Source organism: Tenrec ecaudatus, chromosome X, assembly GCF_050624435.1.
Source record: "Tenrec ecaudatus isolate mTenEca1 chromosome X, mTenEca1.hap1, whole genome shotgun sequence".
NCBI classification, from domain to species: domain Eukaryota; kingdom Metazoa; phylum Chordata; class Mammalia; order Afrosoricida; family Tenrecidae; genus Tenrec; species Tenrec ecaudatus.
Window position 1 is genome coordinate 142,596,512 of NC_134548.1, and position 23,952 is coordinate 142,620,463.

The 23,952-nt window shown below is 46.1% G+C and overlaps 1 protein-coding gene across 2 annotated transcripts in view; it reads right to left on the minus strand.

Moving 5' to 3' along the window:
- Positions 1-13,954: 13,954 nt before the first annotated feature.
- Positions 13,955-23,952, minus strand: part of ZDHHC9 (zDHHC palmitoyltransferase 9) — a 50,661-nt gene continuing 40,663 nt past the window's right edge. For both annotated transcript variants that reach the window (XM_075538908.1, XM_075538909.1), the window contains exons 5-10: positions 21,707-21,844; positions 20,679-20,727; positions 19,611-19,713; positions 18,369-18,472; positions 17,964-18,060; positions 13,955-15,527 (exon numbers count right to left, since the gene is read on the minus strand). In XM_075538908.1, the coding sequence (XP_075395023.1) occupies positions 15,411-15,527; positions 17,964-18,060; positions 18,369-18,472; positions 19,611-19,713; positions 20,679-20,727; positions 21,707-21,844 (608 nt within the window). In that variant the 3' untranslated portion in view covers positions 13,955-15,410. The remainder of the gene's footprint in view (positions 15,528-17,963; positions 18,061-18,368; positions 18,473-19,610; positions 19,714-20,678; positions 20,728-21,706; positions 21,845-23,952) is intronic.

The window sequence follows — 23,952 nt, forward strand, 5'->3', positions numbered from 1 at the left end:
CCCACGGGGTTTCTCAGGCTACACATCTCTGCAGAAGCAAGCTGCCTCCGCTTTCTGCCGAGGCATGGCTGATGGGTTCCAACAGCTGACTTTGGGGTTTGCAGTTGAGTGCTTAACCACAGTGCCATCAGGACCCCTTTAATAAAGTACTTGGGTGAAACTAAATGACGGTCTCCAGTTATCCTTCTGATGGAGAGAGGGGTGGGAGGGACAGACCAAATCCACTGCCATTGGGTCAATTCTGGCTCCCAGCCACTCACGAGAGCAGAGGAGAGCTGCCGCTGTAAATCCCCATTTCCCCGAGTGGGTGATCCTGCCTCTGAGGAGGTGCTGAAAGGGTCCAGGTGGGGTGAGGCTGCAGAACTCTCTGTCTACACATGATCCTAGACTATGGGCTAGAGGACAAATGTCTTTTCTTGCTGGGGGGCGCTGAGTCTTTTTTCTGAAAAGGGGGTGGTTAACCAAAAATGATTTGGGGACCTCTGTAGTCTTCCAGAGGAGAACTGGTGGGGTCAAACTGGTGATCATGCTGTCAGTCCAATGCCCACTCTGCCAGCAAGATGTCCTGCCACGGTCCTCACAGCATCATCGTTCTCTTCCCAAAGATGCTTGGGAACCCTGATGTTGCTGGGTGACAGCTCCACTTGGAAACCCTAGCTGGTTTTGTCCATCAGAACAGAGACTCCAGCTTCACAGTCCCGAGGCCTGGCTGGGATCTAAGAGGGTTGGGATCACTCATTCCCTCTTCCTAGAATTGTTCATTTTAACAAGAGCCTTATAGACCTTCACCCTCATAAAGAAGATGCTGCGATGTGGGGTGTGGGGCTGCCCAGGGGACAAGAAAGGGAGCCTGGTAATTAGCATGGCCTATGTTTTAACACTGCTGCTTCCTGAAGTCCACCCACTGAAACGACCCTGTCTCCTGGGAGATGGAATAGAGACAAGACCCTTTCTTTCTGCCTTTATCAGGTAGCATTATCTGCCCTTGGGCACTACTCATGGCAGCCCCATGCACACTGGAAGGACATGCTGCCAGGGCCTCTGTCATTCCTACGAGTGCTCATGGACTGGACCATCATGATCAGTAGGGTGTGCACTGACTGATTTTCAGAAGCAACATTCCAATCTTCACTGCCTGACGGGGTGAGAGGGGGAGGGGGGAAGGCAGCTGCACAGGAACCAACCCAGCTGTCCGTCACAGGAAGTGGGAATGTTGCCACTGAAGTAAAAACCAAACCCAAATCCTAATAACCTGGGTGAAGGGAAGGGGAGGCAAGATCTAATGAGTGGGAGGTCAGCCAAGAAACGATGAAGGCAAAGGCGAGCAAACAGCAAGCCCATTGCTGCCGAGTTGATTCTGACTCAGAGCAGCAGAGTCAGACTGTGCTCCCTGAAGTTATCATCAGGCCTTTCTTCCGAGGCACTTCTGGGTGGATTTGACCTTCCAAGCCTTTGGTTAGCAGTCAAGCACATTAACAGTTTGGACACCGCCCCCCTTGCCAACCAAAAGAGTCCCACCACCCAAGGAAGAGTTGCCACCAGAGTGAAAGTGAGGCCATATAGCTGCGCTCACCCCAGTCCTTGGAGACTAGGCACTAAGACCATGGAACAAGACAGTGTTACTGTCACAAAGAAACAAGGAATCCTAATTCACCTCGAGTCCAATGGCATTGAGTAATTGCCATCAGGTGGTGAGCACAGACATAATCATATGTGCTGCCTTATAGTCCTCATGGTTCCCCTGGGACAGACATGATCATAACCCCAGTTTACCGAGGAGGAAACCAAGGCAAAGAGATCAAAGATGTTGACTAGAAAGCCAGAGAGCAAGAAATTGGTCCAACTGTAGAGCTGAGGTTACTAAAGACTTGGTGGTGCTGCCGAGCAAGCATTGGACTGCTAATGGCAAGGTCAGAGGTTCAAATCCATCGGCTGCTGGTCAGGAGAAAGAAGAGGCTGAGTGCTCCTGTAAAGACTGACTGCCTTGGAAGTCCCTGTTCAGGATCACTCTATCAGACTCAACTCAGTGGCAGTGGGATTTGGGTTCCACTGAATGGCTTCTCCTAGAGTAGCATTGACAGAATTTGTCACACGGGGGCAAAGGAATGTGGACAGACATCCACGACAGCTTCATCCATACTAAAAATCGCTGGAGGCCACACAAATGGGAGATGGCTTGCCTTGGGGTCCATCAGTACAGTACCATGCAGCCATTAAAAATGATGTCAAACATGGGGGAAGCCTTCCTGATTTTTCATTCTTCCATTTTAAATGTGAGGATGATACAACTACTGGACACACATTCAAATGAATTTCATGCTGTGTCAAGGGGAAAAGCAAATATTAAAACGCGATGTATACAGTGATTCCATTTTTACTGAAAGAAAGGGGAAAATACAACAGAGAGAAAATACGGGGAGGATCTTTCTCCTGAGCTAGAAGACTTGACCTGCTGATTGGGGTTAGCGGCTCAACACCTAACTCAGTGCCAAGAATGAAGGGGAATTTTTCATTTTCTATCCATTTTAAAGGAATAATACCTCAATTAAAAAAAAAACAAAAACAAAACGAAACCACACAAACCAAATAGGGCACAAGCCACTGGCCTAACATTTGGGGGTAGCAGCAAAGCCTGGTGGGTAAATTTTGGCAGGGCTTTCTGGAAAGATGGTGTGAAGTGGGCTAATGCCCATCATGGTTAAAATCTATACCCCCTAGAAGAAATTCCTACACCTCTTTAAGCTCCTGAGTAATGCATATCTGAGAGGAGCTCTGCCGGTGTAGTGGCTACGCGTTGGGCTGGTAGCCACAAAGTTGGCAGTTTGAACCCCCAGGCACTCCATGGGCAAAAGACGCAGGCTTTCTTGTGCCATAGAGGGAGTCTTGGAAAAGCCACAGGGCCAATTCCATCCTAGCCGATAGCATCACTATGAGTCAGCATCAACTTGATGGTAGTGAGTTTGGTTTTGTGAGAATGAACGTATATCTACAGAGCCCTTGTGGTGCAATCATTACTCATTGGCCTGCTAACTGAAAGGTCAGTGGTTCAAACCCACCAGCTGCCCCAAGAGAGAGAGACAAGGCAGTCTGCTTCCAACAAGGTTTTGAGCCTGGGAACCTTTATGCGGCAGCTCTCTGCTGTCCTGTAGGTGCATTATGAATCATAGAAAGCTGTGGATTGGAGCTGAACGTGTAACCACTATGCAACCCAGCACATAATACTGCTCAGTGAAAGATTGTGTCCCATCTTCTACATTTGCACCACCTGTTACTCCTCTTTCCCACCCTTGAAGGCTCATCTCACCCAACAACCCTGAGTGTAGCGGTCAAGAGCAAGGGCTTTGAAGTTCACCTACAATGGTTACCAATGCTGGCTCCGCCACCTACTGGTTACATGATAAAGAAAGGTGCATATGTACACATTTATGTGCTATCAAATAGGAATAATGATCTGATAATACCTCATAATTATTTAATACAACCATGGGGTTGTGAAGGCGCCCTTGTGGCACAATGGTTAAGCACCTGGCTGTTGACCAAAAGGTTGACAGTTCAAAGCCAGCAACTGCTTGAACGGTGAGAGATGTTACAGTCTGTTTCTGGAACAACGTACAGCCTCGGCAATCCGATGGGGCAGTGCGGTAGGTACATAATCTGGTGTAGATTTGAAGATTAAGAGTGTAGGGGTGGGGTCTAGACTCATTCAGGAGATAGCCAATGAGGTCTCTGTGCAGGCCTGGCCTTCTCCTGAGGATTCTGGAAACTCCTGGATTTCCTCCTTGGAGGCGGGAGACACACACTCTCTCTCTAGGCTCACTCCCTGGGAGACATCCCTGTGGAGACGACACATGGAGAGAGACTGATGGAGCCAGACCTCTGGAGCCAGAGAAGTCATGTGAAGACCCCTGCCAGTGCTGAGATGCTTCTACTGCCAGTGCATCCACAAGACTTTGCACCCACTGGCCTGTGATCTTCCTGCATTCAGCATCATTGCATGTGTTTCATGAGTCTGAAGAGAACTTTATAGATTGGTATCGGACATATGAGCTATTATCAGAGATATGGATTTGATCCAGACTGGGCTGGAATGATTCCTCAATATTCAACTGCTCTTGTATATAAAGCTCTTTCTTATACACATATGAGTGTCCATGAATGTGTTTCTCTAGTCTATCCGTACTAACACAAGGAGTTCCATGCTGTCTTATGGGGTTTCTAGGAAGTACAATGGACTGCACAGTAATGGGGGCTTGGTTTGGTTGGCTAGTTTTAGTTTGAAGTTGTTAGAGGAAGATAAGAGGTAATGTGTATAAAGTTCCTGGCACATGGTGCCTATAAATGGTAGCCACTGGACTTTTTGTCACCTCCAGGATATTGAGCACCAGACTGGTCACAAAGGTCACATCACTGTGTGCTTGTCTGCCCACAGGGCTTGGGGACTCGGGGTAGAAGGTTCTCAAAGAGGCAGGGGTGAAGGGGAAGCCCATCTGAGTAGCCTGGGGTAGCTCAGTTCAGAGGAAGAAGACTAGCCCAAGGCTAGACTTATCTGCAGTAACTCCATAGAACTCCCAAGGGCTGCTGGGAGGAAAAAGCTAAAGGCTCAAATCAAGTAGAGTGAGAGCTCAGCCTGCTCACCAATTCAGAGTTTGAGGCCCCACATTCCGCCAGAGTTAGCAGCCCAGGCAATTGGCTCATAATCAGGTGAACTCTCTCCTCTCTCACTCTCTGCTTCTTTTTGTCACCTTATTTGGACTGCCCCAGGTAGGTTCTGATCGGTCCCTTCAGGACCCTCCCTATACCCAATTACACTCTCCTTCCTGCCAACCCTACAATAGTCTACTCTGACACGAGGCACAGAGAGAGGCCCCCAGCCAGCCCCTGCTAGTCAGCTCCCAACCTCTCACTTGGCCAAGGTTTTTTCACAGTAGGGGTGAGGCTTTACGTGGGCTAGTAGAGCCCAAGGGCATTACACCAAAAGCAAAAATGAGGTTGCTGAGGGAAAATAAAACAAAAGACATTGATCATCATGGTCTCCCATAGGGTGAAATACCATCACCACCCCTACCCCCCGCCTCACCCTGAAGTCAGGAAATTCAGGATGAGGTCTGCAGTTTCCCAGCTGGGAGTGGAAAAGTAGCTCTCACACCTCTCCTTCACAATAGAGGTGACCTTACCTTCTCCCACCACCGCCACACACTATTCAGTCACCAACACAATCAAGTGGGAAGGAACTGCTTCCCCTCTAGACCCCAGCCAAGACTCCTCCTCCAGGAAGGCCCTAAATAAACGGAATTCTATAGCACTTGATATGTGGGCTTCACCTTTTCCTATAACTCCACGCTGACCAATATAGCATTTGTATACCATTGCCTCTGGGACTGCCCAGGGAGAGCTCAGAAAGAACCCAGGGCTATGGCCCTCACAAAAGGGACCGCCAAGTTGACTGTGGGAACCCGGCAAGCCAACTTCCTGACTTTCTGTGTGAATGAAACCCCACCATCAGTTCAACTCAAGGGCAGGGGTCTGGAGAGAGACTGCAGAGATGGCAGGTTAGAACAAAAACCAATCCACCACTGTGGTAGTCTGGGTACTTTAGAGAAACTAAGCCACAAAAACTCATGTATAAGAGAGAGTTTTATATAAAGGGTAAGTGTGTATCAAGAAAACATCCCAACCCAGTGCTGCTCAAGACCACACAAGTCCAACATTAACCCATTTGTCCAACACCAATCTGCAAAGTCCTCCTCCATCTCACAAAACAGACACAGTGATGCCGACTGTAGGAGGAAAGCTGAGTCAGTGAACGTGTAAGCATCTCAGCACTGGCAGGGGTCTCCACATGGCTGCTCCAGCACCCAGAGCTGCATCAGGGTAGGTCCATGTGACTTCTCCCCAGGAATGTCTTGCAGGAAATGAGCCTTGCCAGCTAAAGCTGGTAACTGGCTAAGGCAGCCTGCACCCTAGTCCGACCATCAGAAAGCAAGAGACCCAAGAACTCGGAAGGCAAGGCTCACTGAGCCATTTATCCCTCTGCCCTTCAATTAACCCCACATGTGTTTATCGGCCAGGTTAGCACAATAAATTAACTAACTCAGCCACTCTCAGATCAGCTCAACTCTAGACCTAATATGGAGCAATCACTGATAAAAGGAATCCCAAATGATTTTTAAAAATTAATACAACAAGCACTGCTATTTCTTCATATAAAAGAGAACGGGACCCAGGAGTGCAATTTCCCCCGGAGTGAATCCAAGAAGTAGTCAACACGTGTTGACTACTCCCTTATTTGACAAAAGGGCAGCGTTGGGGGGGTGGTAGTCAGGAAAGTTCTCTGGACTCAGGTTAGCAGCTCTGGATTCTGCTCCTGGCTATACTCGCTCTGTGACCTTAAGTAAGTCGTGATACTTAGCCAGCGAGAGAATACACAGCGTGGACTGCTGTAGCAATGCGTTCTTGTTGAAACGCTGCACACCAGAACCTGTATTTTATGGCAAATAGTCACCATATTCTTATTTAGGGCACAAAACTATCACCTTGTTAGCTAAAGTGGCCCAGCCAAATTGCCACAGATGGGCAGTGTTGGCAGAGATGACCCTGGGAAGTGGGGGTGGCCTGAGGAAAGTAAAGGGGCCTGAGCTATTAGGGAGAGCATTTTAGTTCCAGGACCCTTGTCTTCCCTGGTGGATTATGAACTCCATGCTCTAACGAATCCACTGGAGAACCCCCTCATGGCAGAAGGAAAAGTGACCAAGGGCTTGAACAGACACTCTGCAGAAGAAATACAAGTGACAAAAAAAAAAAGAGAGACAGAAGGAGATACAGATAATGCTGAATCTTATTATGAACCAAAGAAACAGAAATTTTAAAACACTAAGAGTGGTGCAGTGGGTTACTCATTGAGCTGCAGCAGTTCAAACCCACCAGCTGCTCTTTGGAAGAAAGATGAGACTCTCTGCTCCAGTAAAGACTTGCAGCCTCAGAAACCCACAAGGGCAGTTCTATTCTGTCCTCTAGGGTCACTATGAATGAGAATCAACTTGATGGCAGTGAGTGAGTGTAAGATACTATTTGATAATTATCAAATGACCAAATGTGTTTAAGGAGCTGAGTTGAAGCCGGCCCTCTGAAACACAGCTAGCAGGACAAACTGGACCAGCTTTTCTGCAAAGCAGATTGGCCATATTTTTCAAGACCCTGTCAAAGAACATTCCCTTTGACTCATCAATTCCACTTCTAGGGATCTATCTGCCTGATGGAAATTATCACCAAATCAAAACTAAATCCACTTCCACTAAGTCGATTCTAATGCATAGTGACACTATATGGCAGAGTGGGATTGGCCCTTTGGATTTCCAATGCTGTAAATCTTTACAGGAGCAGCTGGTGGGTTCAAACCACCAACCTTGAGGTTAGCAGCCCAATGAATAACTCCACTAAGCTAGCAAGGATCCAGGAAAAAATGACAGCCATACCCACATATAAAATTAATTTCACTGCTATTGAGTCGATGCTGGCTCCTAGGGACTCTATAAGACAAAGTACAACTGTCCCTGTGAGCTTCCGAGACTGTATGTAAGTCTTTACGGGAGTGGAAAGCCTTTCTCTCACAGAGCAAATGGTGGTTTCGAACTGCTGACTTTTCTGCGTGGGAGAAAGATGAGGCTTTTTGCTCCCATAAAGAGTGACAGTCTCAGAAAGTCACAGGGGCAGGTCTACTCTGTCCTATAGGGTCACTGGGAGTTGGAGTCGACTTAATGGGCTTGACTTCTTTTTTATACCCACATTAAAGGAAGTTCTGTTAGGTAGAACAGGGAGCAGGGTGCCCACCAGGCATGAGCCAGTTCAGGGCCCGAAATGGGGTAGGTAAATGTAGATGGGTAGTACACCTGGATTGGTCCAATCTAGGTCAGGTGGGCTTAATTCAACCAATGAGGTCAATCAGTACCATCGACCACGCCTCCCAGCGGCAAGGCTCCCAAAAGCTGGAACCTGGAGCCCATCCAGCTTCCCCCCCCCCCCCCCCCCGCCACGCCCCCCCCCCCTGCTCCTCTGCCTCCTACTTCAGTCACTCTCTCTCTCTCTCCCTCCCTCTCCCTCTCTCCCCACCCCTCAGTCGCCACGTGTGGGGTACATTCCTATGTTTAGTTAACTGTAAAACCTGAAACTTCTTCTATCCTTTATAAAAATCCACTTGGATCACAAACCAGGCTTCGGCATGAATTCTTTCCCGTGTGAAGCCAAGAATCTATGTATTTCCCACTCGAGAAATCTAACAGTTACTCACAGCAACGTTTATAAGAGTGAAAAATTAGAAACTCCTAAATATCTGATGATAGGGCAATTGTTATATACATATTATAGTGATTAGGATGTTTTCAAATAAGGTGTGATGATTAAAATGCTAGGGAAAAAGCAATATAACAAAAATATATTTATTAGAACAGAATTCAAATTCTTAAACAGTCCAGATCTATTGGACTGGCTGAGATTAGAGGATTCTTTGAGACTTTGGACTTGAGATAATCTTTAAACCTTGAACCTCCTCTGTGATCACTCTTTACCTAATTAACAGATTGGCTCATATAATAAAGAATATCACCCAAGAGTTGTGTGCTCCTTTAAAATAAATCATTTACCAACTGGTCAACAATAACGTGAAGATGAGAAGGTAAGGGGACAGGGAAACTAGAGTACTGGAAATGGAACAACCAGAATGATAACAGTAAGAATGTCGACCCATTGTGAAATAGACAATGGTACTGAGCAATTTGTATATGCATTGTTAAATGAGAACCTAATTTGCCGTGTGAGATAGTTAAACTTTGTTTTGCCAACCTGGCTGATAAACACATGTGGAGCTAATTGAAGGGCAGAGGGATAAATGGCTCCATGAGCCTCGCCTTTCTAGTTCTCAGGTCTCTTGCTTTGTGATGGTCGGACCAGGGTGCAGCTGCCTTAGCAGTTCCCTGCTTCAGCTTTCAAGGCTCATTTCCTGCAAGATCTCCCCAAGGAGAAGCCACATGGACCTACCCCGATGCAGCCCTGGGTGCTGGAGCACCATGTGAAGAACCCTGCCAGTGCTGAGTTGCTTACACATTCACTGATTTAGCTTTCCTCCTGTAGTCAGCATCATAGTGTGTGTTTTGTGAGATGGAAGACTTTGTGGATTGGTGTCGGACATATGGGTTAATGTTGGACTTGTGGGTTTGGGCAGCACTGGGTTGAGATGTTTTCTTGATGTGCACTTAACCTTTATACATGAGTTTCTGTGGCTTGGTTTCTCTAAAGTACCCAGACAAACACACCGTGAAACGTCCACCAAAAACACAATAAAGTTTAACATATTTTTTTATAACTCTATTGTAGTTTGTCATTGTGGGTAGCCTTCTTGAATCTTTGTTAAGTATTTTCAGTTTTTCGGTATACGACGAAATCCAGGATTGATGAACTGACAGAGACAACATGCAGAATCAAGGTTCCTGGGAGGGCGGGTGTACAGTGGGGGTGGGGGAGGGTAAAGGAGAACTGACATCAAGGAGTTCAAGAAGGAAGAGAATGTTTGGAAATGGGTTGTGGTAGCAATCATACAATACTGTTTGATGTGATTGAACTATGGAGTGGTAGAATAGCTGTACTTGCTTCCAATAAAATGGTTTTGAAGGACAAAAGTATTATCTTAAAAAAAAACTATAAGCAGGGAGGGAGGGGGAAAAAAGAGGACCTGATGCAAAGGGCTTAAGTGGAGAGCAAATGCTTTGAGAATGATTGGGGCAGGGAATGTGCGGATGTGCTTTATATAATTGATGTATTTATAAGAGTTGTATGAGCCCCTAATAAAATGTTTTTTAAAAAGCTACAGGAATCAAAAAATATATATATAGTTAGATTCTAGTGATTTTTTCAAAAATACATGCATGGGGTAAAAATACTAGACAGAAATAACATCCAACATTAATAGTGATCGCTTATCTTGGTGATGGGGTTATGGGTGATTTTTTATATAGTTTTTATTGGGGACTATTGCAGCTGTTAAAACAATTCATTAATCATATCAAACACATTGTGGGTGATTCTTTTAAAAATCTTACGTTTCTAACCTTTTCCAGGTTTCAATAATGAATATGTGTCATGTTGACTATCCTTTTGTAAAGCACAGTGAAGGTATCACAGGAAGGAGTTGTTGGCCTTTTTTCTTTCTAAGCTAACTAAATGTTTAAAGAGAGGAAAGGATCTCTCTGAGATGATCTAGTTCAGTGGTCCTCAATCCCTTCAGACCCAGCCCTCACGCAGTCATACACAACATATCATATTATGTAGGACACCCTTTAGCACCCTAAATTAACTTTCATAGTTACTATAGCCTGTTCATAGATATAATTTCTAGAGTAGAAATATACTGTACTATCTATAATGCAGAAGAGAAATAAAAGGGAGGAGGGAAGTAATGTATAATATTGCCACTAGTCTGTGAGTTTATCAGACAGGTGCTGGGAGTTTGCACACTGCTGGGATGATGGAAGCTATGGTCCCCGACTAAGAACAGATATGGGAGACGGGCCTGGTGATCTACCTCCGAGATTTGGTCATCAAAAACCTTACGGATCACAGCAGAACAGGGTCCTACTCACTTTCTTTGGACAGGTCATCGGGTGGGATCCTTTGGCAGAGAACATCTTGTGTGTTTAAGTCAAGGGCCATTGAGGATGAGGGGAATCCTTGGTAGATAGATAGGCACATTATCAGCAATGATGGGCCCACATATATGCTGGCGCTGGTCAAGAGGATGGCAGAGGACCGGGCACCAGTTAATTTTTTTGTCCATAAGGCCACTTTAATCAGAGCCAATCATCTCTAGCTGTCGAATTTGTAATTGGGTAAGGAGCATTTCAATATGCAAATACCCAGGCAAGACTAGACTAAAAGACATGTGTATAAGGTAGTCAGACATTTTCACCGATGTGTGGAATTTCTGACAAGGCTACACATGAAGACTAATGCAGGTGTGTTGAATTGGCTACTTAAATGTGCCCAAATGACATGATTTTCAAAAGTTGTGACCAACTGTTGGTAAATTTCTGAACAAAATAATGTTCTACCTTCCCTTAATTTGCACAGCTGTTACCTTCCTGGAAATTCATTGTATGCATTAAAAATATAAGAGCATTGTTGCCCGTTTTTAGAGTGTCCTTTCTGACCCCTGGAGTCCTTATGGGTGTCAAAGTAGACTGCGCTCCATAGGGGTTGCAGTGGCTGGTGGTGGGCCTTTCATCCAGGGCACCTCTGCATGGATTCAAACTTTTGATTAACAGGTGAGCTTACACCACCAGCTAATTATCCCAGGGTTGACCCCCGGTATATCTAGCCTATGGGACAGTCAAAAGGTTTCCAGATGTAGATTTCTAGCTCATTATTTAAAGGCTTAGCCAAAAAGAGGAAGCCTTCAATGAGATGGAATGGCACCATGGCACAAACACAACAACAACTGTGAGGATGTCACAGGACTGGGCAGTGTTTCCTTCTGTTGTACATAGTGTTGCTATGAATCTGAGTTGACTTCACGGTACCAAACAACAAAGCAACAATAATTCTCTTTTCATATTTACCCAAAGCATGAAATCCACCAGGGCCTTCTTTGTTTTTGTTTTTTTGTGTTTTTTTTTTACCTTGTGTGTGTATGTGTGTGCTTTTGCAAAAGGGGCTTGTATCCTTTGAAATGAATGATAGTCACGGTCTTAGTCTGACCCTCTCTCTGACACCTAGCCCCTAAGAACAGCAAGAGATTCCTCGAAGGTCTTCTCAGAAGGACGCAGATGCTTTGTGCATCACTAGAAGGCTGGCACTGTTTTAATCATGCCAAGGCACAGGAATCAATTACCGTTTATTTTGAAAGCCATGTACTGTAATCCCTTGGTGGTTCCCTCACTACCCTTGCCTTGACCCCAGCCTCAGGAGGATGAATGAACTGAAACAGAAGAAAGGGCTTAAGAAAGCCAGTCTAGTGGGAGAGGGAGGGGAGCTAGGTTGCTAGGTTACCACTTTAGCCAATCAAGTGCTCCCAGAGGGGTACCAGATACAGGACAGGTCTCCCTCCTTCTTGTTTTACCCCGGTAAATTGAGGGATCTCAAAGACTGGGAGGGTGGTATCACAAGGGGGAGGGGCAGAACACTCACACCAGGCACAAGTCAAGAAACGAGGCTGAAGCACAAAGAAACTGGCATCCCTATAATTCTAAAGCCATTCAAGTCTTCATGAATTGGCTTTCCCCAAAAAAGAAAGATGTCTTTATTAAGAAATACCGGAGAGTGGGGGAAGGGGTGCCCGATGTGTACATATTGGTAGACTCACACACAAAGGCAGAGATTTACATGGAAAATTGCATTTTTGTTTAAAAATAGATTTAAAAATCAAATACCACCCCCACCCCATGCCAACCCAAAACAAGGTAAAGGGATTAGGTCAGTTGGTAAAAAGGGACCATGGGGGGGAAGGCAGGAAGGCGACAACGGGAAGAATGGGATTTCGCTGCTATAGAATCAGAAACTCCCTCTGCTCCAGGGCAGAAAACACAGGGGAAGAAGATGATGACCTCAACCAGGGCCAGGGACATAAAGAACTGGCCCCAAATAGCCAACTTCCACCTTCTCCCCGAGAGTTTGGATCAGCACCCACCATCCTGGCCTGGGGAAGTGCGAGGCACAGGAATCTTGAGGAAAGGGGAAGAAAAGGAGAATTGGAAAGAGTGTCAGCCATTGAAAAGACCGAACAATCGACAGCCTGTTCCTATGGGAGAAATCCATTTTTCACTCTTCCCTCTGACCAAGATTCTAACAAAGACCAGGGGCAGTCCCGGTTGGTTCGTGGCATGAATGAGACAGGTTTTCTAGTCAGTCTTCAGACACTGAGGATTTATCCAGGAAAAGACTTCAGGGAGTATGAAAACCTGTACACTAATAAGAATCATCATCGTAGTTCCCCACTAGAAAGAAGGGATTTTCATGTTTGTTCTTCACCTCTGAAAGGCTGTGCAGAGTCAGCAGGAGCGTGGCTGAGGTACGTAGAAGGAGGTCAGTCCAGCCTGACCCAGGGGAAGAGAAGGCATGAGGCAGGCTGGGCTGAAAGGATTCATTCACAGGACGGGCATGTCACCTAGAAAGTGCTAGTCACTTCCAAACTCTCCAACTGTGGACGCAGTCTGAACTAGTCAAAACCTAACGACAGGAACAAACTGAGGGAAACAGATGTTAAAAAGGCAAAGTTGAAACAGGAGAGTACTCTGCATCTCTATCTATCTATCTATCTATCTATCTATCTATCTATCTATCTATCTATCTATCTATCTATCTACCTACCTACCTATCTATCTACCTATCTATCTTTCTTCACGAGGGAAGGATTATTCTGTTCCAATCCTGCTACAAAGAGAATGTATGTGGGAACCATACATGTCTTTAATGCCGAGCGACGAATGGAAGGGTGGGATGGGAACTGGCCGGGGACCTGAAAGATAGACTCTTTCAAAGAGCTAAGTTCCATCTCTTGAAAGAGATCCCAAAAGGAAGGCTTTGGTGCGCCTTACTTTCTCAGTCCAGACTCCTTTGCAATGAAGGCATCCCTCTGTATAAAAACAATACGCTAAAAAAGGGTCCGTGTTCTTGTCAGTGGAATAAATATAGCCCTCGCTTGCCCATTTTATTAGCACCGTATGCTGCCATGAAAAGCCCTTTCTTCATTAGCCCAGAACCAGGTAAAACCTGAGCCCAGAAATGTAGAATAGACCAATGGAGAGTTTGCAAGCTCGCCTGCCATTTCCCTGGAAAAATTGATGGCCGGTAAAAAAGCAACCTCTTTCAATGCCCACCCCACCACCACTCCCACCCTCCCCACCCCTACACCAACACAACCCACCCTATGGGGTTCTAGACATGTAAGGGGAGGGAAGGAGGAGGCAGGCAGTTTGCATTAGACACAGTTTAATCGCCTTCAAATAGATTAAAAGTTCTTGTGTACACTCCCCTCCCCCCTCCCCAGAAGTCATCCAGATAGGACCCTGGCTTAGAAAGAGAAAAACACAGGTTCTCTAGGAAATATAGCCACATATAATACATAAATCTTCTTCCCTGAAATAGAGCAGGTCCTGAGCAGAGCTGATGGGGGCCACAGCCCACCCCCAGGGTGAAGTGGCTCTGGGACGCTGCTGGTGGAAGGGCTGGAAGAGCGGGGCAGGGCTTGGAGGAAGGCCGGCGGTCCCTTTGGCCTGCTCCATGTGGGCGCGGGCGCGGGCGCGCGGGCTGAGGCCTGGGAGTGGGTCACCCGGGAGGGCAGCAGTGCTGGGCTTTCCCTCCTCACTCAGCCTAGGTTCAATGGAAGTATTGGTTATCTTTTATTATTATTATTATTATTATTATTTTCTTTCTGAGGGGTCGGAGGGGGAGAGGAGAGGAAAGCCTCTCTGTGCCTTGGTTTCCCCAGTTGTGCATTCTGGGCCTCTGCAGGCCTCACACAGGGCGTCTGAGGGTAGTGTTTTAAGTGAGCACTTGGGCTTCCTCTGAGGACACGAAACCACCCAAGCGCAGACTTTTATTACTGCCATTACAGCTCCTACTGGGGAGCAAGAGTCAAAAGGATAAAAAAAATTCAAAGGGGCTAATGAGAATGGAAGCGAGAGGAGACAGAGAGTGGGCAGGGCTATGCCATTGTCATCTCTTCCGAGAATGGCACAGGTGTTAAATAAATGGGTCCAGGTAGCAAGGAGAATATCAATTGTTCTCTCTACTGCAACTACATTCGGCTAACTGGGAAGGGGAGAAGCTGGGAGAGTGGGAGGGGGACAGAGGGATAGCTACGTGTATACATACAACAAGTGGAAGACAACTGTCCCGTTCGTAGGTTTAGCTGGCAATGTTGGCACTTGAGTAGCCGGGCGACTCCTCCAACCCCACTCTTCATCTTCTTCAATTCTGAAGGCCCTGAGGACCAGTGATTGCCTCCGGACTCATGACATGCGGCAGCTTGAAAGGATTTTAGCCCTTCTCAAGACCCTTCAACCCCAGGGTCAGATCAATGATGCGGAGCAAGAGATCTGGGGTTTAGAAGGATGAGAGGGCAGTCCATGGGAACTCCCTGCCTGAGGCCAGGGTCGCCTGTTGCCAGGGCCCAGGAGGCCCATGTGTCCAGTTACCAGCGATGGCTCACATTTTCTGCCACTGTCTTGAGTCCAGGAGATTAAAAAACAAAATTTAAAGAAAACAAAGCTTGCAGCAAGAAAATGCCAGTGTGCGGTTGGGCGGAGAAAAAACAAAGGAAAACAATAAAAGGGAGCTGACTTGCTCTCTGTCTCGGGTTTCTCTTCTCCCCTTAGATCTCTCATAGTCCTCATTAAACACAAACAAAAGTCTCTTCCACAACTAGGCTACTTCTCAGCTTCCGCCACCTCCTGGGGCGGCTCGGGCGGCTCTGGGGGCGGCATCTCTTCAGGAGTGCTGCTCTCCTCTGGCATGTCATTTGAGCTCAGGTGTTCTGTTGGGACCTAAGAGAGAAAAAGGAGCAAATGCATTACCCAGATGGGTAGAACCCAGAAACCCTGGATTCTTCCTTGAAGCCCACTGACCACACTGATACTAGAGACGCCACCAGCACTAAACTCAGCACAACTCACGACGTGTATTCATGCACCACGCTTACCTATCTGTTGTGGACAGATATTTCCATTATTCTTTCATTATCATTCATGATACTAATAATAGGAGCCACGAATATCTGCAAACCAGATAGCTGATAGGGGCATTGTATATGGAAGATATAAAAAACTCTGATAACTCAATCTAACGAGACAACCCAACTGAATCATGGGACCAAGTAGCTTCCCCCTCTCCCCTCTGGCCCCTTTAAAAAGATATTTAGCCCAAATGTCCATCAGGAGAAGAATTGATAGAGACACTATGGTGCATACACACAATGGAATACTATACATCTCTGCAAAATAATGATGAAGCCACGAAGTACCTCATGGCATGGATGGAGCTGGAGAACATTATGCCGGGTGAGGTGAGTCCATCACCAAAGGATAGACACTGTATGAGACCACTGCTCTAAGGATGAAAACCTAGACAAAGTCTTCCATACCCCAGGGAGCAGACTTCGGAGGTTGCCAAGGGGAGGAAGTAAGGGAAGGGGAGGAGTAAGGTAGAACACTGCGGGGTGTGTGTGTGTGTGTGTGTGTGTGTGTGTGTGTGTGTGTGTGTGTGTGTGATAAGTGGCTTGACCTGTTGAATACAGAAATGATGGTCTGAAGTAATGCCCCCCCCACACACACACTCAAACCTAACTCATAATAAAATAAGTAAATAGAGATAAAAAAAGAAAAAGACAGACAAATAGCCCATGAGTACATGAAGAGATGCTCAACCTCATGAGTCAGTCATGAGAGAAACTATTATGAGCTAGCCCTTCACACCCACCAGGATGGCTACAGTTTTCAAATGAAATCTCAAAAAGAAAGCAAGTATTGGCCAGGTGCTCGGGAAAGTGCATCCCTCACACGGTGCTGGCAGATCTGGAAAGGGATCAAGGCTCTTTGGCGTACAGGCTGGCAGGTCCTCGGAAGGTTAAGCATCCAGCTACCATCCGACCTGTCTGTTATGCTCCCAGGGACCAAGGAAAGAGAAATGGAAAAATACGCCCACATAAAAACTGGAATGCAAATGTTTATAGCAGAAGCATTCATCATAGCTCACATGCAGAAACCACTCAAATATCCATCCACTGGTGAGTGGGTAAAGAAACTGTAGTACAGCAACACAACAGAATGCTTGGCCATAGAAAGAAACGAAGTACGGCAACATGCTCCAGTAGGAATGCACCTATGTGAAAGCAGCCAGTCCTAACAGAGTCTGTATTGTATGGTCTCGTTTACGTCAAATGCCCAGGAGTGGAAATAGAGAGACGGAAATTTGATTAGTGGTTACCTACGGGTTTGCGGGGGATGGTGGGGCGGGAAAGGAGTGGAAGAAAGTGAGTGGAAACGCAGGAGTGATTAGTAGTAGGTACTGGGATTTGGGGAGAAATAATGGAAAAATTTTAAAAATCATTGTGATGATCATACAAGTCAGTGAATATTCTAAACACCAGTGGATAGAATATTTGAAAATGGTGATTTGTAGATTAGGGGACTTCCATCTCAATAAAACCAAACGCATGGCCATTGAGTAGATACTGACTCAGAGCAACCCTAGAGGACAGGGTAGAGCCACTCTTGGGAGTTTCCGAACCTATAACTTTTTACGGGAGTTGACGGCCTTGTCTTTCTCCTGAGGAGCGGCTGGTGGTTTTGCTGACCTTGCGGATCACAGCCCAACACATAACCACGACACCACCAGGGCTCCTTCTCCATCAGGCTATTATAAAAATGGAAGCTCGAGTAGTACCTTGTAGGAACATGCCTACTGTATAAAGCATATCTTGGGCAAGATAACTGGTAGAGTTTCCACCACACCTGCAGTATTCCGGTAAGGCTCCAGAGCCCCTTCTACAGAGGTCAACTCTCACTAACTCCAACATGATCCCTTGACCTCACTCTTAGCTCTTAGAGCATTTTATGCCTTTCCTTATCAGGGCACCTTCCCCAACACTGAGCAACGCCCTATTTTCTTATCTCTTGCCATTCTTCCCACCCCACCCACCCTACCCACCACCCCAGACCATGAGCTCCTGGAGAGCAGGGACATGATTTGTCTTGTTCACTCATATCTCCCTAGTATGTAACACAGTGCCTGGCCCAATATATGTTGATTAAATGAACACGTCTTCTCAAGGGTAGAAAGAGCCGAAGACCATGTCAAGGCAGAAGTGGAGACAAGGACGCTGGGTAGTTCGGATACAGATTTGCCCGTTAGGTTTGGAAGCTGTAAATTTTGCCGACACCAACTCTAAACACTGACCCAGTCTGGAACTCAGGAATACTTACTGGGCTCTGTGGCAAGAGGCTGCTACTGGTCTCTTGGGTACTGGGAGGCCGGCTTCCACTTTCCTCCAGTGGCAAAATACCCCTTCGATCCAGCACACTGATAGGCCAGGAGACAGGAGAGTTTATAATGCACTTAGCTGTCACCCTGCCCCTCACCCCCACCCCACTGAATCCTTCTGTGTAGATCAGAAAACAGAAGCCTGTCCTTTGGCAGGGGCCACCACACTAACCAGGGAACAAACCAATGAAATGGTCTGTGCCATGTAAATATGGCACCAAGGGTCAAATCCTGGGAAGACCTATTTGACAGGAAGAGGCCACATCAAAGAATGCCTTACATCAGGTCATAGGGTCCAGTTGAGTTACTCAGCCTAATAGTTCATGACCTCCTGGTCCCCTGGGTACCTGGGGGGCAAGGGGCCACAGAGAACTTCACAGCAGTTCTTCACGATGTTGCCATGGCTGTAGGGATTCTGGACACGATTCTTCCCTGTCCATGAACCTTTGATCTGCAAGACAGAACCCAAGACTCCCATTAAAATGTATGGTAAAGAAATAACAGGGAAAGGTGGGGGAAGAAGGGGGAGAAACAGGGAACCGACTATAATGATTGTCCTATAACGCCCCCGGGGGGAGAACAACAGAAACGCGGGTAAAGGGAGATAGCAGATGGTGTAATACATGAAAATAATGATAATTTATAATTTATCAGGGGTTTATGAGGTTGGGAGGCTGGGGGAGGGAGGGAAAAAAGAGGAGCTGATACCAAGGGCTCAAACAGAAAGAAAATGTTTTGAAAAGGATGTTGACAACATATGTACAAATATGTTTGATATAATTGGTGTATGGATTATTATAAGAGTGTAAAAGCCCCTAATAAAATGATTTATTAATTTAAAAATATGGTAAGGAAATATTGTATAGACATTTTAAAATATTTATAATAGGATGAATGGGGAACAGTAGGTTATATGTATTATTATTTTTTAAGTTTATAATATATACAAGATGGAGCCCTGATGGCGTACTGGTTAGGCATTGGGCTGTAATCCAAAAAGTCAGCAGTTCGAAACCACCATCTTCTTCTCGGGAGAAAGATGGCGTTTTCTACTTCACTAAACAGTTACAGTCAGTCTTGGAAATTCAAAGGGGGCAGTTATACCCTATCCTATGGGGTTGCTATGAATCAACATCGACAACCCTCTAGGGTCACTATGTGTCAGAATTGACTTGATGGCAGTGGGTATTTGGTTTTGATTAAGAGATAAAAGTTGGATGGATAAACTCTTATCATTTTTGGTCATTTATATTTTCTCATTTTCTACAATGGACATGAATTTACTGGTAATTCTCAGAAAGCAAAGGTTTACTCGGTATAACTCTGCCTCTGTTCCCAAACCAGAAGCCCCAGCTAGCTTGTAGGGACCCTACAAACAACTGAAGAACTTGAACCCACCCAACTTCTCAGCCGTTTTCCTAAACTTGCTCTTAGTCAAAAGGCTGAGAAGCGATTCAATCTTTATGCTAACACCCTGCAGGTCATCAGCCCCAAACAGGCCCGGAGATTCCATTCTCTAGCAGGTCACAACAGAAACCGGCTTTCCGAAAGAGAGGAATGGGTGGTGAAGGGAGGACAGAGGCACTTACATCTTCATTGGTTGTCTGGTTGAGAGCCACGAGGAAAGTGTGAAACCCAGTCAGGCCCACGACAGACCAGAGTGTGAAGAAACAAATGAGTACTTCCAGAACAGTGAGTGATGTTAAGGAATGTTGAAGGAGCCATACTAGGGGACGCAAGTGCTTCAGTTCATACTGGGCACACCATGTTCACGTCTTGGAACAAATGTCACAAGTGGACAAGCATCCATGTCCACAGGATTCCTAGTCTATTCACTACCAGCAGATCACAAGCACCTCGAGTGCCGTGAAAGGCTTGTCTAGTTATCATTAGGTAAGTTATCATTAGCTTGTTGTGGGCAACCTTGGTGGCATAGTGGTTATATGTTGGGCTGCTAACCACCAAGTCAGCAGTTTGAAACCACCCACCTCATCTAGGGAGAAAGGCAAGGCTTTCTATTCCCCTAAAGAGTGACAGTCTCAGAAACCCATGGGGGCAGTTCTACCCTGTCCTATGGGATCTCTATGAGTTGGCCTCAACTCTGTGGCAGTAAGTTTGGGTTTTTTTTTGTTTCCTTTGCTTATCTCATGGGGAATTTCAGGAGCAGCTCAAAGCTAAGTATTTGTTGGCCATTATCGCCATTGCAAAACCCATCCAAAATTAAACATTACAATTTTTTTTTACTAGTCGGGGAAAAGACAGGCGGTGATGTTTAGAGATCTCATCTGCATCTCCCTTTCAGGAATGCAGCTGGTGTTCTAAAGAAGTCAGAGCTGTCACAGAAAGGTGGGGCTGCCAAAAGGGGAACTGATAGGTATATTGACACAAAGTTCAACCCACCAGCGGAGGTGGGGCTGAGCCTGAGATCAGCAGGACTGGGAGGGTGAGCATGGAAGACGGAGTGAGGGGAAGAACTCCCTTTAAGGCCTGTCTCTCTGCCATGCTGGTGGCTCCCACCAAGACTACAGGGTTTAGTTTAGACTTTGGCACCCTTTGACTATTGACAAAATTGGAAGGTTGGAGAGCTGCTAGGAGAAAGCATGCTCAAAAAGTAATTGAAGAGGGCTTCACAGGGAGAGCCTGCCCAGGGAGGATATGTGCCAGGAGTTTCTTTCAACGTCTCCAGGAAGCCAATTTTCAACGATTCTGGGAGACAGAGAGGAAGAGAGAGAAAAATTAGTGATTTTCGTCAAAAGTGCACACGATCTAGTGCCTACTCCCTTCTTTCCCTCCTAAACCCTTGTGAAAGGCTGGCAGAAGAGAAGCTGTCACTCAGTCCAGGGACACTCACCCCCAAGTTGATCATCGGAAGTCAAGTGTAGGTCCCCTTCCATTTTCCCTAGTTCGACCCAGTTGTCCTCGAGCCCACTTCAACTCCTGGTGACCCCTAGGCATTGCGGACCTGCAATGTTGTGACCTGCTTAGGGTTTTCGATGACTGTGACCTTTCAGAAGTAGACTGAGAGGCCTTTCTTCCGAGTCACTTCCAGGTGGATCTGAACCCCCATCATTTAAAAAACTTAGTGACACCCCTTGACTGAGCCACCCAGAGATGTGTATGAAGCTATAAATAGATGAGAGAAACATTTTTTTAAATGCCCAAGCAAAATCCTCCTCTCATCACCAATCTGTATCTCTCTCTTGCTTAAAATCTAGCTCTTCCCTGGAAACTTTCATGATGAAGGTCGGGTTTTTGACTCTACATCCTAAACCCTTACTTGGTTTTATGTGGGTTTGTCTGTCTCCCAAAGTAGTCAGTGAGCTACTGAAAGATACTCCTCTGGTAAAACTCCTTCAACTACCTAGAACAGGGCAGGTCTTGTAAGGCAGAAGAATAAAGGATGCATATAGCCAAAACGCATCCTTAACCTTTGGGGCAAGCTCAGAAACAGCCAGTACATTAGACCAGTGATTATGATCCTAGTCCCCAGCATAGGGCCAGAGAGAAAGCCAACCCATACAATAAATGCTTTCTGAGATGAGCTGAGGTGTGCAGTTATGCTCATTCCAATTAGTCCGAAGGAATATTCACAATGGTCAAGTCCCACCAGAAAATCCAACCAAATCCCTAGGTCGAGTCTTCTCCCACTCCCATCCCGATAGCAGACACTGCCCTGCATACTCACTGAGGGCCACATAGACGATGTTGAAGGCAAAGACGTAGATTGTGAGGAGGGAGAGAGAAAGGATGAAGAGGTAGAAGTAGCGGTAGTTCCTCTTTCCAACACAATTCCCAACCCAGGGGCAGTGATGGTCGAAGCGCTCTGTGAAAGAGAGATTTCAGTGATAAAGGACAAATAGCAACACAGTTATACACATAATAACCAATTCTAAGACCCCCACACCCCCCTACTCAAGCACTCCCTCAATGCATGAATACTTTCTTCTATTAAATTGCCATTCTATGATGCTCACCCTCCCGACACAACCGCTGAAGCCAAAGCGGGCGAACAAGCAAATGTGGTGAAGAAAGATGATGGTGCCCGGCTATCAAAAGAGATAGCGTCTGGGGTCTTAAAGGCCTGAAGGTAAACAAGCGGCCATCTAGCTCAGAAGCAACAAAGCCCACATGGAAGAAGCACATCAGCCTATGTGATCACGAGGCGTGGAAGGGATCAGGTATAAGGCATCATCAGAAAAAAAAAATCTTACCATAGTGAATGAAGGGGGAAGTGCAGAGTGGAGACCCAAAGCCCATTTGTAGGTCACTGGAGATCCCCTCGCAGAGGAGTATAGGGGAGGAGATGAGTCAGTCAGGGTGCAATGTAGCACCTATGAAGAATACAGCTTTCCTCCAGTTCCTAAATGCTTCCTCTGCCCTCCCCCCACCCCCAACTACCATGGTCCGAATTCTCCCTTGCAAGTCTGGATAGAGCAGAGGTTGTACAGTGGTGCAGACAGGAGCTGGAGGCACAGGGAATCCAGAGCGGATGATACCTTCAGGACCAGGGGTGTGAGGGGCGATACTGGGAGGGTAGAGGGTGAGTGAGTTGGAAAGAGGGAACTGATTACAAGGATCTACATGTGACCTCCTCCCTGGGGGACGTACAACAGAAAAGGGGGTGAAGGGAGACGCCGGATAGGGCAAGATATGACAAAATAATAATCTATAAATTATCAAGGGCTCCTGAGGGAGGGGGGAGCGGGGGGGAGGGGAATAAAAGAGGACTTGATGCAAAGGGCTTAAGTGGAGAGCAAATGCTTTGAAAATGATTAGGGCAAAGAATGTACAGATGTGCTTTATACAATTGATGTATGTATGGATTGTGATAAGAGTTGAATGAGTCCCTAATAAAATGTTTTTTAAAAAGACCCCACATCATTGTCTATATCAGTTATAACAAGTGCTTGTTTCTATTTTTTTATTAAATACTTCTATTGGGGGCTCTGACATCTATTATCGTAATCTATACATTCATCCAGTGTCAAGCACACTTGCACAAATGTTGCCATCATCATTTTCAAAGATTTTCTACTTGAGCCCTTGATATCTGTTCCTCATTTTCTCCCCCTTCTTCCTCCCCCCACCTTCCCCTTATCCTCCTGGTCTCTCCACTCTCATTGTTGGTCCTGAGGGGTTTATCTATCCTGGATTCCCCGTGTTGTGGGTTCTTATCTTAGCAGTGCACATGGTCTGGTCTAGTCTGATTTGAAAGGTACAACTGAGATCATGACAGTGGGGTGGGGAGAAGACGCATTAAAGAAGTAGAGGAAAATTGTATGTTTCATCAGTGCTGTATTGCACTCTGACTGGCTTGTGACCCTTCTGTAAGGGAATGCCCAATTGTCTACAAATGGGCTTTGGGTCTCCAATCCACACTCCCCCTTGCCCAACCTCCACCTTCACATTGGTGTGATCTTATTCTGGGTCTTAGATGCCTGATACCTGATCCCATCGATACCTCATGATCACATAAGCAGGTATGCTTTTTCTATATGGGCTTTGTTGCTTCTCAGATAGATGGCCGCTTTTATATCTTCAAGTCTTTAAGACCCCAGACGCTATATCTTTTGATAGCCGGGCACCATCAGCTTTCTTCCCCATATTTGTTTATGCGCCCATTTTTACTTCACTGATTGTTTCACAGAATGCTGTTATTAGAACAAAGTGTTCTTGCATTGAGGGAGGACTTGAGTCGAGGCCCAATTGGCTCGACTTAATTCTTAATTCCATCAGCTACCTTAATTCTTAACATATAGATCTGTTTCCCTATCATTATATATAAATATATGTACATATGTACTTGCCTGTATTTAGATCTCTACAAATGTCCTTTGTTTCCTGGTTCTTTCTTCTATTTCCCTTTACTTCCCTCTTTCCCCGCCATCTTGTTCAACCTTAATTGAGGCTTAATAATTCCTCGCTATTACA